General features: G+C 30.4%; 1 protein-coding gene and 3 long non-coding RNA genes across 4 annotated transcripts in view; 1 reads left to right on the plus strand and 3 right to left on the minus strand.

Moving 5' to 3' along the window:
- The window catches only part of LOC132909057 (uncharacterized), a 165,081-nt gene that overhangs the window by 117,059 nt on the left and 32,403 nt on the right, over window positions 1-15,619 (minus strand). The window lies entirely within an intron of this gene.
- LOC132908979 (aminopeptidase N) lies at window positions 65-14,565 on the plus strand. The gene is made up of 15 exons (XM_060963491.1): window positions 65-291; window positions 653-725; window positions 1,657-1,913; window positions 3,122-3,328; window positions 3,399-3,554; window positions 5,648-5,977; window positions 7,730-7,880; window positions 7,952-8,078; window positions 8,859-8,949; window positions 9,648-9,831; window positions 11,202-11,403; window positions 11,862-12,139; window positions 12,756-12,955; window positions 13,251-13,427; window positions 13,729-14,565. Exons 1-15 carry the CDS (start codon window positions 257-259, stop codon window positions 14,159-14,161), a joined length of 2,901 nt encoding a protein of 966 aa, XP_060819474.1. The 5' UTR covers window positions 65-256; the 3' UTR covers window positions 14,162-14,565.
- LOC132909049 (uncharacterized) lies at window positions 12,841-13,284 on the minus strand. Its single transcript, XR_009658481.1, has 2 exons — window positions 13,176-13,284; window positions 12,841-12,978 (listed from the first exon to the last, which is right to left on the minus strand). It is a non-coding gene; the product is annotated as an uncharacterized LOC132909049 (long non-coding RNA).
- Window positions 14,079-15,516, minus strand: LOC132909055 (uncharacterized). The gene is made up of 2 exons (XR_009658486.1): window positions 15,364-15,516; window positions 14,079-15,249 (listed from the first exon to the last, which is right to left on the minus strand). It is a non-coding gene; the product is annotated as an uncharacterized LOC132909055 (long non-coding RNA).

The following is a 15,619-nucleotide window of genomic DNA, read 5'->3' on the forward strand; positions in this document are numbered from 1 at the left end:
TTTTCTTTTTGTACACTTTTCTTCGTTCTTTCAGGCGATCCGACAGAAGCTGGTACAGTCGGAAAGAGCAGAAAGCTGGAGGGCAGTTGGCGAACGACTGCGTTGGCACGCGGTGCTTTCGCATTTCAATACGAATATTGGCTGCCGGTATCAAGGTCAAGCGACGACGATAGCTTCGATCGAAGCTATTGAAGTGGTCGTAAGCGACGACACTTCGAAATACACGAATTACGTCGGTTAGATCGTCGCCTACAGCATGCAAGTACGGACGTGTTGGATAAGGATCGCGAAGTAAGTCGCTGTGGAGCATCGGTGATCGCAAACCGCTCAAGATAATACTGTGTAGTTCGATTATACGTTGACGATCGATGCAAGTGTCTCGGCGAATCCCGTGCTACCAAACATGAAAAGATAACACAGTGGAGCGAATCGTCTTTGGAAAAATTTTAGACTCTGAAACGTTAACAAAATTTCTCTCCGGCATTCTTAACACTCGTAGTTGCACGTAGTTAACGATCAAACCATAGTATAGTCGTATTGTTGGAACGGTTGATATTTCGTTGTATAATTTCTATGTGAACTAGCAGTTTTATTCAGTTGCGTCGTTTAGCCTGATATTCGGCCGAATAATCAGTTTCGACTTACTCCGCAGGAGAACCATGAGGTTCATAGCAGCCATCGCCGGGTATTTCCTGATCTTCGTTCTGCCAGATATCGAAGCACACGTAAGCAATCGCTCCTTATTTTATTTTATCCTTATAATATATTTAAGTACGACTCTTCTAGATGATTTTATATACGCACGTATGAAAAGCGGTTTTAAATATCGTAAAGCGTTTCGGTGAGATAGTTTTGCTTTTTGATAAGCCGAAGAGTTAAAAGTAAGTGAATAGTTAGCGAGTACACGCTTATGCTGGTTGGCTCTGTTTTAAAGCTATAGTTGCTTTCCGTGTTTAATATATAATAATTAATAATAATTGCGAACCAGTTGGGATATTTACAAATAATGTCTTCGAATGTCTCAAATTATTTACTAATATTTTCTTAGCGCGTTATACGAGCTTCTGATCATTGTTATCAAAATGAAATCTTCTCAAAGATTCGTAAATTCGACTTTTATCAAAAGGATAATAATATTAGTAAGAAACTAGATGAGACTAAAACACATGCATTGAAATTACAATATTTACAAGTTCTATGAAGCAATTCTACAATTTATGTAGAATGTTCTATATTTCAGATATATTTTAAATATGTAAGAAATTTCTCAAGATATTTAAACGTAATATGCAATGCCTTATGTTTTATCTTTAATAGACACGAATATCACAAAAATACAAAAGATTTAATAAAGAAGATAGCAGTTATCTGTGCAGAAGGAAGTAGTAGCTAATGAAAATTTAAAAAGGAACGATAGATAGGACATAAAATGAGAATGTCTTTAAAAAATAATATTACTGTCATCTATCTTCAGCGTCGTTCTTTATCTCAAAGATCAACTGTTACGATAAACGAAACAAAAATGCATATGTCAAATTGAGATACCTTCCTTCCTTCTGTTCTAGACGATATAAAGATAAAGATATATATGTTTCATAATGTATTTCAGACAGTAAAAATACCACGATAAATGTTACACTTGAAAATCATTTACAGCTGGAGATCAAACGGAGTATAGACCTGAACGACGTTTACTTGCCCAAAGTAAGCCAACGCAGATTACCAACAGAAGTAGTGCCGACCAGCTATCACCTGGAACTTCAACCTTTTATCGGGAATGACAAATTCAAAGGTCGAGTTAAGATCAATGTCACTTGGTTAGATACCAGTGACATAATTGTTTTAAATGCTCATCCACATCTTGAAATCACGAAATACAATGTTAGGATCACGGAGGCATCGTTGGAAGAAAGGTAAGCGAATAAAATCGCATGATACTCTTCGCTATAATTCTAAATGACGTTGTTTAAAAATGGACTCTATTTCGTTGAAAAATTCTTCTGGCTGGAACAGCTAAACTTAAGAAGCTAAAGTTTCTACCTGATCCCAAGACTGTCAATCCCTAACTCTCCGTGGGAAGAATACAAAATTGTACAATAAGATCCACTACGTTTTAGGTTCTGTAGCATATTTCATACGATGTTCGTCGAAGTCACTCCTTTTCCTTCTCCTTTTTTCTTTTCGTTATTCCTGGGACTTTCGAGGGAAAGGAGAAAAATGAGCATGCCATATTACTTCCATGTTACGAGTTCTGTTATACGTATGAGTCAAAGATATATACCATTTATGTGAACCAACTTTTAGCCTCATATTTATATTACCGTGGAAACAAGCAGTATATGTATAATAGGATATTACTTGCAGGAAATATACGTAATATGAAATTATATAAATGAAATATGAAAAAAAATGTATCTGGAAATGAGTAATATATATACATATATTATTATGTAATAATTATTATAATAATTTAATATAATTTAAAATATTATATTATTATAATAATTATTATATTATATAATATATACATATATTATTTATTTAATTTTTATTATTATATATATATATTATATATATACATTTTATACATATAATGTATATAGACAGTTATAAATAACTATAATGTAAAATAAAATGAAATGAAAACGGAAATATATATAATGTGGTAATATATAAAATACAGTAGAACTTCGATTATTATCCGAATGGCGTGCTTAATTTGGATAGTCGAATAATCCTATTTCCCATAAGCAGATCATTTATTTTGAACTATTTGGTAGATGTTAACACGTAAGAAAGGAACAAAAACTTCTTAACAAAGATGTATCGACTTTTTTAGTTTCTCTCTATTCTCGTTTTCTAATCTTCCTCGTAACAAGGCATCCTTCTTTTCATTGATATTCCCATAATAAACGATAATCTTTTTTCTGATAATAGAGGTTCCTGTAATTGAGGAATTCTATATTGAAATCTGGATATTAATGAAATTTGAAAGAAAATACATATAGGAAATATTTGCACACAATTAAATAAACTTGTACATAATTGAATGAAAATTTGTTGACCTCTAAAATTGAAATTTCCTCCTTGAAACTAACATCTGATTATTAAAAAATTAAAGGGAAAAGGGCCTGCCACTGATGGCTGTAAACGTTGCGAGAGTCAGTCGTCGTTCTTCGTGGCCATCTAGCTACGCGATTCACCTGGAACAGATGCTAAAGAAAGGCACCAGCTGTGAAGTGGATCTCACCTTCACTGGAAATCTCACCACCAACGATACCAGCAGTTTCTTCAAACGCGAATATACCGACAGCAGTGGACAAAAGCAGTAATTATAATTACAACGCGATAGACGTAAGATTAAAGGAAAAAAATTTACCGTCTGTCTTCTTCTCTAGTCCCTTCCTGGCTACCAACTTCAGATTGGACAACGCGCAAACTGTTTTTCCTTGTATGGATGAGCCTCCTTACAAAGCGACCTTCAAACTCAGCGTTCAGCGTCCGAAGAACATGACTGCTCGTTCAAACACTCCCCTGGAAAGTAGCATAGAAACGTAAGCAGTATGAAATATTCGTTGATTTTATTTGCGTGTGTCATGTCGCTGCTTGGCGTTGACAGTAAGTTTTAGGGGAGAGACCTCTTAAAATTGAAATTTTTGAAAAGGTCAAAATACAGGCCTTACTATAATATAATAGCCCTGTGACGCAAAACTGATAAAATATGCGTTTTACATGATAAAAATAGAAATGTAATGTAGACCTTGCATTCGATAAATGCAAATTTTACACTTTTTAAATTATGTCGTTATCAGCACTAAGCAGCAATACATGGACTGCACATTTTTATGCTTCTGTGAGAAATTCTAAGATTCAAAAACGCACAGAATGCGAATACTAGGCGAAAATATGCAAAATATCTGAAGTGTACTTTCTCTAATATTTTCTTCCTAGGTTCCACCTTTTAATTATATTCGTTCCATAGATATTTACTGTCTAATCGCATCTGTTAAAATGCATTCTCTTAATTATAGTAAAATTTTATTCCAACAACAGATAACGAATAAGAATAAAGAATGAAGAATAAAGAATTCGGCATTAATGAATAAATATTTAATGGAACAATTATTTATTTGAATATGAAGTTATTCGAGGGAGAAATTATTCGTGTGAGAATATATCTGGGTTTAATCGAATTTGGATAAAACTTATTTGGATAAAATTATATATTTTTTGTAAATATTTATGTGTTACATGGAGGATGGTACCGGACGTGAGATATTTTTTCAAGCTACATTGTCCATTTGTTGTAACATTGGCTTTTATAGTTAACTTTTTCTTGGATAAAATACTGGCTTAGAAAGTTTATCGTTGCTGAGTAAATTATTTGTTTGTTAAATTAGTAGTGAGAATCTTACCAGTATCTGTATATACTTGTACAAAATTAGGTAACAAACCTTTATTCGTATTATTATTCGAATAATTCTGCAATCGTTATTCAAATAAATATAGAAAGTAATTCGTTATGGATAACAACTAATTATTCACAGATAAAATATTCGTCTGATATGAATTTATTCCAATCTTAAATAAATATCTACTCGAAACAATTCGAAGAATGCACAACTCTGACTATACATATAGAGCGAAATATATTTGTCGTATTACAAATAGTAAGAATTTTGTTAGATATTTTGACATTAAAAATACATTCAGAATTTTTATTGCCAGTATATTAATAAAATATATTGAATCACAGCACGATCAATCCCTTGTCCTACAAAAACAAGTGAGACTTGTGGTAAGAAATTTGGGCCAAAAACAATAAGCACGAGCCTAACTCATGGTACTTTGTTCGAATCAAACGTAAACAATACGAGCCTGGCTCGTGTTACTTCATTCGAAACAAACGTAAACAACACGAGTGAGACTCGTGGTTCAGTTATTCTCGATATTTGCTTACTTTAGTTACGTGTAATTCTTCGTTACGTTCACACGTTTAGGTTATAATTCCCTAAAAGAATTAAACAACCCTTATACCTATCATGTCAGTAAGAAAAAAATCTAATATCGATGACAATAGTGAGAAGTGTGTTATTATTACGGATAGTGATTCGGTACATCCTTCTGATAACGATAGTGATGGTAGCGATATTGTATTTTCTATTGTGTTTCATTGCTTCGAAAAATATCACGTAGTTGAAGGTTACTAATTTTCTACGAGTTATCTCGAAACATTATTGATTTAAGCTAAGTATTAATTTACAAATTATTACTGATACGTTATCCACTTTCAAATAATAAATCATTTTTCTTCACTGATAAATCGATCATAATTACTTGCCAGACATCTTAAAAAAATATTAGTTGTGTCCAAACATGTTTATTATCCCACAATTCCTTTCGTTGCGCCGAAATATACGTCATAAGACGCATCTTGCGCAAGTTCGAACACACGGCTAAGCAGCTAAATGGCCCGACGCGTGACCGACCTTCTTGTTTCTTGTAACCCGAGCAATTCGGAGTTAACGGGTAGGACAAGGGACTAACCGGTTATTTGATTATTTCTTACAGTCTAAGTATTCTTATCTATACACCATTAGTATGCAAAAGCGTAATTCTATTACTAAAAAATATTCTCTTTGCCTAGGACCGATGAGCCGGATTTAGTCTGGGATCACTTTACCAAGACACCGCAAATGTCAACGTACCAATTAGCTTTGATAATATCGGACTTTGAGAGCATCTCGCCTACTCAGGAAATCAATGAAATGGATGGGAGAAAGGTCGAGATTAAAGTGTGGGGTCGAAAGGAATACTTGGACTCCCTAAAAAGCATACCCGACAAGGTTGTCTGGATCATGAACTATTTACAGGATTACTTCAACAGCTCGATTGTTTTACCAAAACTCGACTTGGTAGCCGTTCCTTCGTACGGTGCTACCAAAGCATCTGACAGTTGGGGCTTGATGTTCTTCAAGTATATATTATTTATTATACTTTTGTTAAGCATGCAAGATTTTATACCAATAACAAGGGAAAAATTACTATTCAAAAAGAATCAAAATTACTATTTGATCAATTACTATTTTATTACTAATTAAATTACTATCTCATTACTACTTAATCATTAGATTGTAAATGTTTATGCAAATGGATGAAGATTTGGATAGTATTTTGTTTCATGACTAGAAGATGTTAATCACGTCCATTTGTTTTATATATTTTGCATATTGGTTTAAGAACATGTACACGAAGCAATGATTTCTTTTTTTATAGTTTATTTTTGGTCTTTACAATTTGTCCTGAAGGACATTTGGTAAAGTGTTATATCTCATTGGTAATAAAAAAATAAAATAAAATTAATATAGCATGTGGGTGGCTACCCCCAGCGGGGTGCCAACTTCGTGTTTTCTAAGTTATATCTTTTATGATGAAGCAATGATTGGACAGAATGTTACAAAATGTAACAAGGCAAACTGTCACGAACTTTGACAGTGCATAGTATTTGTGACAATAAGTAAGGAATTTGTATTCTTTGTAACCTTCTTGTCATATATAGATAGTAAGATAGAAATATGTATTATCGACTCGTGAATCGTTATCTTTACTTAGATACTTAGATACATTTACATAGATATCCAACTTTCATTTTTCCGGCACTTGTAAGTATCCTCTACCCACACTGTCTATACATGCTATTTTAAAAACACGTGGCTGACCTTGAATATGTCGGTAAGCGTGTCTACATGTTTCGAAGCGGTTTTTCATTATATTTTCGTTAAATCTCTCGCTACGATGCCCACGAAACTGAAGGTATTCTTGGCGCATAGATCAAAGCAGTTTTGTTAATAGAATGTATGCATCTATGTGCATAAACATAAAAATATTTTATATGATTGATCATAAGTAATTTGAAATCGGTCCTTATATCTTCAAATGTTTTTACTTCATATTGAGTTCTCAAGATTTATAATTCTTTCTTATTGACGACCTGTACATGTTTAACATTTCTCACATAATATTAATGGTATGTTTACTACGTTATTGGTATACATATTTTGCAGAATATTAATGAAAAAGATATCGTGTACACGGTATAAAAAAAAGTGTGAAAGAAAATTTCACGAAAGGTTTTTTGGGGAATTATTAAAGAAGTCTGTAAAACAATAATCGATAAACGTTATATGGAAAGGCAGATTGTTCGCGCGGTTCCAATTCGCAGAACTTGATATCACCGACTGCCGAATTGTAGGATGCAGCATGGACCGTCTAGAAATTAAATAAGATGTAAATTTTGATAAGAATTAGACTCGCAAGATAACATGTCAGAAATCATCTGTAAAACTTGACTCGTTCCGTTCGTTTGTCAGTTTTATTCATAATTTGCTCTTAATATAACATGTATCGATAACTGTATCCTAGATTAATTACCAACACCTGCTTACACGAACCAGCAATTGAAGCTGTGATATGCAAAATTATCTACGTTCGATTCCTAATATAAAATATCAATACCTTGTGCACTTTAAATAGGACCCGGCTAGTCTTTAATTAAATAAACGAATCTCAGTAATTATGTATACAATGTTATTATGAAAAATAGATATACGAAACTAGATATGACAAATTTGTCTACTTTGCATCTTGCGATTTAGCACCAAACATTGTCATGTGAACGATAGAAACAACAAATCTCGATATGACATTGATAGCTGAACTTTGATTACAGGGAAAGTGAACTGAGTAGTCCGTCCATTTGGGACACAGCTTATGAATTAATTTATCAATGGATCGGTCAATATATCACACCATTCCGTTGGAGCGATGCACCTGTTAACAAAGCACTTAATTCATTCCTAGCTTCAATGACGACGGTGAACGTACGTATCATATTGCGTGCACATGAAGATTAAGCACGAAACTAGTTCAAAATGTAATGTGTTTGTTGCAGCTGAATCCGGACGAAATGGAAGGGAAATGGCCACTGACTATGCTATATTCCCTTTATTATGAATTTGCAAAGATTGAACCTTTCGGAAGGGTCGTTGGTATCAGAAACGAAGCTACATCATCGAAAAGTATGTTTTAACGAAGTTATCTTGTCCTCTTGGAGTTATACAAACAGCGCTACATAATAATTATTAAGTATAATGTAATTGTACTTCATGCTGGAAGTTAATGTAACAGAAGTTATGGTAATTTTTGTCATAATAGCTTCTCTGATAATTATATCAATTTCTATTAGTCGAAAATATTTTCGAATACCATCCGGATAAATTACTTAATCTTTTCAAATACATTCTCTTAATACGTTCTAAAGTTAGTTAATTTGTGACACTACTATTTCCCATAAATAAGGACATAATAACTATATATTTACGTGTACTCTTTTTACTGTAGAACTTTCTTAAATGAACTTCTGAAAACTTCCTTCTGTAGGATATCAAAGTTTGTCTATTAAAACTTAGGACATCTTGCACAATTAAATCTTTGTAAATATAATTCTTGCAAAGCATATGATCATAAATACGGAAGAAATTATACCTACAGGTTAAAAAACGATCGATATTCGTGTATTGTATTGATTAATTATATCATTTCTGGTAAATTATACATACAAAAAAATGTAAGATAATAATATATCAATAGAGTAGGAAAAATTTAAATGACTTAATAAGTTTCGGTTTTTAATATTGATATCAAGGTAACTAGAAGAAATATTAAGTGTGTAACATTTATCAAACAGTTTGAAACGTCCACTTATTTTATACGGTATTGAAAGCAAATTATCGTGTAATTAACTCAGCGAGTTCCTTCTAATTACATAAGACTAATTATGTCATTTTTTCTCCTTCTAGCGGAGCTGGTATTCCGGATGTTCAATTACACTCTCGGCAAAGATTTATTCCAGAAAGGCGTTAGAAATTTTATACAACAAAATTCGGAAGAGTAGTAATTGTTTTTATCAATTAGCCGGGAAGCAATTCTTAAATGCAAATTTTATAACTGGATTTTACTAATTTACATTATTATATTGGAATAATGACTATTGAAAAAATTATAATATCTTTTGATGCATTTATATATCTTATGAAAAAGGCTAAAATGGAAAATATTCTCATTACACTAAATAATTTTATATAATTTTGTACTTTTTATTACTTCTAAAATATATTTAGGTTATGATTTTGTAAATATTTAAAATTAACGTGGAAGTCGTTTTCTTTCTTACTTCGTGTTAATCTATATATAACATTATCTAATCTTTTATTTAATTTAGGTAAAATTTTAAATTTCGCAAAACTCCAAAAAGTTTTCTAAAAATTTTTATTTTGAGACCTTCGTGTATAAAATATACCCATATAAAAATTTTTTAAATTTTCAAAATGAGAAAAGGGAAATACGTAAACTATAAAATTTGTATTTTATTCTCTCTTTTATTTTCAAATATCTTTCCGTTTCTCAACATACCAGAATAACGATAACATTGATCATTTTCTCGTAAATTTTGTATTAGATATTCCGAACATTTAAAGAAAACATTTTATCAAAGTATGAATCGTTTTTAGAAACTTTGCTTCCCGGCTATTCTTCTCAGCTTCATTCTTTATTCAATTTTGTTCAATTGCTAAATATCATTTTTTCAGGAATCTACGAACCTTCTTTGCAGATGACATTTATAGCCGATTAAACGATGTCGCGGCTGAAACGGAGATTTTGCCAAAAGGCTTGACAGTCAACTCAATCGCGGGACCGTGGACCAATCGAGATAGAGTACCATTGGTCACTGTTATTCGCAATTATGAAACTCAAACAATTACACTTAGCCAAGTATGTATGCACGTTACGTTCTTAATCTTATTCAACAAAAACGCTGTTCACCTCAGGGACGCGGAAAACGTAACGATGACATGATTTTCGCACGGATAAAGCATCAATGAAGAAGAAACGCGGTGCTGATTTTATTTGTGAGCACTTTGAGTAAAGTCGATTCTCTTCTTGCATAAGTAGCGACAATCTGTGAAAAGGTTGATCGAAACAAAAGACAGAATGTATACTTGATGATTGTTGCGAATATAATGTCAAAATGTAAATATTAACAAAGAAAAAGAAACTGAGGACCAAGTCGAGTACAAAAGAAACTTTTTCATTCTATATCGATTTTATTTAGCTTCTAGAAAATAATAAGAGTTATCACGAACAGTCGATATTAGTTTTCATCTTTGCCAAAATTTAATCTGTTATAACTTTTAGCCTATTTATATTACATAAATATAAATTAATATTATACAAAAATTTTAATATATAAATATATATATTAATATAGTTTTTCGATTTATGTTATATGAAAATATTGTCACTATTAATATTTCAAAACTTGATGCTTCTTCTTGATAGCTTTTTCACTCAAATTCTTTTTTTATTAAAAATATTATTTCTCATATAAATGTGGATATAATCTAAGTCGGACGGATGTGCAATTTATAGTATAAACGTAGCAATACAATGACGAAACTTTGGCCTTGAAGACGGAAAAAATATTGCCCTGTCTTTAGAGAAACTATCTAAACGATCTCAGTGATGTATGATATAATTGAAATAAAAACTTTAGAGCTGATAACCTTTCCTTTGAAGTGCATTTGTATACTTTTGTAGGTCGTTGTTGATTACGTTAGTATACATCTACATACTTAGTCCCTGAGGTTACATCGTTCAGTTATCGCTAAAGAAACAGCAAAGCGAATAATTACAGTCCATGTATATATGTACATATGACATACTTGGCGTAATAATCATAATATGAGAATAATGCCAAAACTAAACTACTCACTTTCCATATTTTCTCTATAATAAATACAATATGTATATGAACATTATTTCATACTTTACTAGTAATCTTATACTTGTTAATAAATATAACACAATACCATAAATTAAGATATTAAATCTATTTTTTTTAATTTATTCCTATTACTCTTCTTATTTCCTTAGATACAATTACATTCTTAAGAGAAAACTAACTATTCTTTGTTTCAAATAATATTGTAATAATTATTATTGTTAATATTGTTCAATACATAAATTTTTTCTTATAATTGCTATTCCTTAGCTTTGTAGAGGTTCAGAAAGAAAATAGAATAATATAATACATTAAAGTTATTAAATATACATAATTAATGTTTGTGTTACTATGTTTATAGAAAGTCTACCTCAGGGAAGCTCCACGAGCCTCCACTCCTAAAGTTTCTTATGAATGGGATATACCAGTAGTGATGATTTCCCAAGAAAAATTGAATATTCAAGAGTCTTGTCTCCTATGGCTGACGAAAGGAAATAAAATGAAGAATGTGACAGATATCGCTAACGAAAACCAGTTTATCATTGTCAATCCAGAGGAAATAGGTATGAGAATAATAACACAAGCCAAAACAAAACATAATGCTTACAAAATTGCTTAATCTTTAACTCAAGATATCCATATTCTTCTCATTATCTACAAACATGTAGTTTCACAGATTTCTTGGTATTTTATTAAATCGCTATATTATAAAAATTAATTTTATATCTCTTTTTTGTTTAATGTAATTAATGTAAATTTCCCAAGCTTTTTTTTACAATTATATATAAATTAAATGAAATAAAAATTCAGATTTGCTTTCAAGAACGAGTGATAGTTAATTTTTATAATTAAAATTAACTGTAGTTAAAGGTGAAAAGCCAGTAAAAGGGAAAGATGTTCAGAACCTTTATTTTTAATGCTTTCTTGTTAAAAAACAAAACGGAATGGAGTTACTTAGCTTTCTCAGCAATTGATTTATAATTCTATAGTATATAATATTAAATAGAATGGTTGATTATAGGTATGTTTCCGGTAAACTATGACTCCTGTAACTGGAAAATGTTATCACAGTATTTGCAAAGTCCAGACCGAGAAAAGATTCCTGTTTTGACCAGAGCAAAACTCCTTCATGATTCTTGGAATTTAGCATATTCTGGAGAACTATGCTTCAAAATTGCTTTAAATATGACTCTCTTTTTGAAAGAAGAAAGGAGTCACGTCGTATGGGAACCAGTCTTTATGATGATCGATCACGTTGGTAGACGTATCGAGGGATCTCATGTACACTCCAAATTCGAGGTAAATATTTTTCGTTTACGTTCATTTTTTAAAATATATACTTCAGAGGTGGTTTTGTTATTTAACTGAAATATAGATAATTTGTTTTTGTGTTCTTTTAAGTATATTTAATTGTATATATTTCTATATTAATTTTATATAATTTGTTATCTTACATAACGTTCCGCCTACTAAGGCACACCCACTATACCTGGTATACAAAAATGACTGGTTTCAAACTTTTTGGTTTTACCATTACTTAAAATATGCAGGAGTACCCTTGGAAAATTAATACTGACATATATTATATACAGATACTTATTTTCATTATCACTTCTATTATAATCACATATGTAAAATTGAATTTACAATTCAAAAAACTTCGATTTTATAAATTTACAATTTTATAAATATATTTATTTCTCAGAAATCATAAGTTTGCAGTCGAAATTTAATTTTCAATATTAAGTAATCTTCAATATTACTTTATTTTTTACTTTTTGATCAAGGAATGCGCAAATATTATTTGCTAAAATTTATTCTTTCTTATTGCATCTTTATGTTTCCTAGACAAAACAAAATTTAAACGTAAAATATTCATGAAGCTTATGAGCTAGTAAAATTATTATTATTTCAGGCATACATACGTACCTTGTTGAAGCCTCTATATGAAGAACTCAGTAGAACTGTAGAACCAAATGAACCATCTTGGAAAACTCATATGCGAGGAATGGCAAAAAATTTCCTTTGTCGTGTTGGATATGAACCATGCGTTAACGAAGCGAGGGATCAGTACAAAAAGTGGCTGACTGATAAGGAACCAGATAAAGGAAATCCGTCCGTAACTTTGTCGCCTTTACCTTTATATTTATAAAACTTATAATTATTATATACAGTAATTATATAATACATATATACAGTAATATATGTGGAAATGCATTGTTACTAATAGTATCAAAGCAGAAACTTATAAATCTCTGCAAGTTACTTACATGAAAATTTTAATTTAATGAGGAAGTTTAATGCATGTGTGAGAATTAAAATTTCCAGTACTTACAATTTTGCTAACTGGTTATATTATATTTTGTAGAGATTAAATTGTATTAATTATTGTTATTGTTTCTTACTTCAGAGTTGCCAATGAATTTATTTGCCCAGTATTTAAGTGGGGTTCTGAAGAAGAATGGGAATTTGGACTTCAACGTGTTATAAATTTCCCTCAGAATAGTCCAGAAAGAAAACAAAATGAACGTACATATCTTTTGAAATCCTTAGCTGGTTGTCCAAAAGATACATATAAAATTGAAAGGTATCATCCATAATTTTATTCAATTAATTTATCAGAGTGTATCAAGAATTAAATAGCTATCAGTTTAAAAAGAAATTATTATATAATCTTCATTAAAATGTAAAATTCAATATTTGTTTTAGGCTTTCTATAAATGCTATTGTTTTTAAATGAATCCAGATTAATCTGTTAAACAAAATTGTATTGTAACTATAGTAACATAACTATATGTAACTATACATTAATATAATTAATATAATTTTTTGTTTCTAGTGAAAATTCAATAACAGAATCATGCCTTATATTTTCATTTATGTTGCAGATTATTAAATGTAACATTTCTTGATCAGAATGGAAATTTTACTGACTCAGACATCCAACTGATTTTTATTACATTAAGTGGTGGAGCAGCTGGTTACACAACTCTCTTCAACTTTTTAACTGAAAACTGGGATATGGTGAAACCGAGATTTGAAGATAAAAAGCCTCTTTTGTACCACATAGTAAAATCTGCAACTTCCCCGTTTAGCAATCAAAAGGGTTTGGATATAGTTCGTAAATTGTATGAAAGTCATTCAGAAGAACTTCCACCAGAGCTTATGAACCAAAAACCTTACACGATGGAAATAAGAGAATGGAGTAAAAAGAATCTTCCAGTAATTGATACTTGGCTTATGGAAAATTTGCCAAGAGAAGAATTGGAAGCCATTAAAGCTTATCCGGTTACCACTACTATGGCTCCTACCATGGAATAATTAGAAAAAGTAAACTCATAATTGGAAATTGAACAAAAGTACTAACAATTTAGAAATGTAAAAAAGTTTTTTAATTTCTGGAGTATTTACAAGCTATATCATGAACCAGTAACATACTGCTTGGTTTAAAAATATAAATAACTTGTTGACTTCAGCAATAACATGCCTTCTAACAAGATGGCTTCTAGCAATAAGATTAAAAATTATTCTAATAATTATAAATACAACTATAATGTAAAATTGTTTAAAAAACCGGATTTAATGATTGTTAATAATTTGGATTTAATAATGTATCATTGTAATTTATATTTTCTTTATTTATTATAGGTACAAAGCTTTTATTAATGTATAATTGCTACTACATATGTATTTAAGTTTGAGTAAATAGTGCAATTACATAAATTGTGAACAATCGAGGCTTGATAAATTTTACAAATAATTTTTGTCTGAAAGAATAACATCATTTGCATCACCTTGATTATTGCTTAATTAAATAAAACTTTAACAACAACATGATTAGCATCTTAATTTTAATGTCTAGTGACAAAAAAATCAAAATTCCTGTTTATATTCTACTTATATCCTGCTTATAAAATTAATGTCATATTACTTATGATAAATAAACTTATGAAAGTAAGTAGCTTCTTAAAAACTCCCACATTCACATAATGATCCGATATAAAATGAAAGGTATAGTTAATCAATTATTTACTTTTGGTTTGAAAAATTTACATAATGAAATTATACATATCGTGTTCAATATTAGAGAAGTTTTCAGTTAATTTTGTATTCATATAAATTAAAGATAATTTTACCATTATAAGATTCTTGGGTAAATATAATTCTGTGTTCATGTTTGAGACAAAGTAATAGCATAATCAATTTAAAAAATGAAATAAAATAATATTTGTTAAATGTTTACTTGTCACATACATAGGAATGTAAAGATAGAGTAAGCGAGTCACATGTTACCGTGTAAATGGATGCGATATGACAGTATAGAAAGAACGCTGCATAGAAGCGTCTTCTATCGAATGTGCATGCATTATTTTAAGTAAGAACACAAGAGTTCTTTATTTTATATTTACCTGTAATATAAAAATTCAAAGCTACTATAATATTTTATAACACTGACTAAGTACAAGTACAGGATAGATCTGACTTCATATGGAATTTCATGTCTCATGTTCTAAAATACCGACCTGGAACAGACTCAGCCTCTACTTTTCTTCTACGTTAAATATAGAAATTATATTTGTTGAAAATACTAAATATTTATGAATATTATCATTAATGAATACTTTAAATTGATGAAATGATTAGCAATTCATTTTTCATAACATGGATTTTGCAACTCACATTTTTTATAAAACAATAAGTATCTAAAGCTGTAAGATGGCAGCATATCAAGTTTATTCGAGATAGTTCGAGATTATCCCATCATTACTCTATGTAGAG

The sequence above is a fragment of the Bombus pascuorum genome, chromosome 7 (genome assembly GCF_905332965.1).
Source record: "Bombus pascuorum chromosome 7, iyBomPasc1.1, whole genome shotgun sequence".
NCBI lineage: Eukaryota > Metazoa > Arthropoda > Insecta > Hymenoptera > Apidae > Bombus > Bombus pascuorum.

Coding starts and splice junctions, on each gene's coding strand:
- LOC132908979 (XM_060963491.1), top strand. CDS start 257: ATGCAAGTACGGACGTGTTGGATAAGGATCGCGAA. Junction 726..1,656: donor TGCCAGATATCGAAGCACAC/GTAAGCAATCGC, acceptor AATCATTTACAG/CTGGAGATCAAACGGAGTAT. Junction 12,140..12,755: donor ATGTACACTCCAAATTCGAG/GTAAATATTTTT, acceptor TTATTATTTCAG/GCATACATACGTACCTTGTT.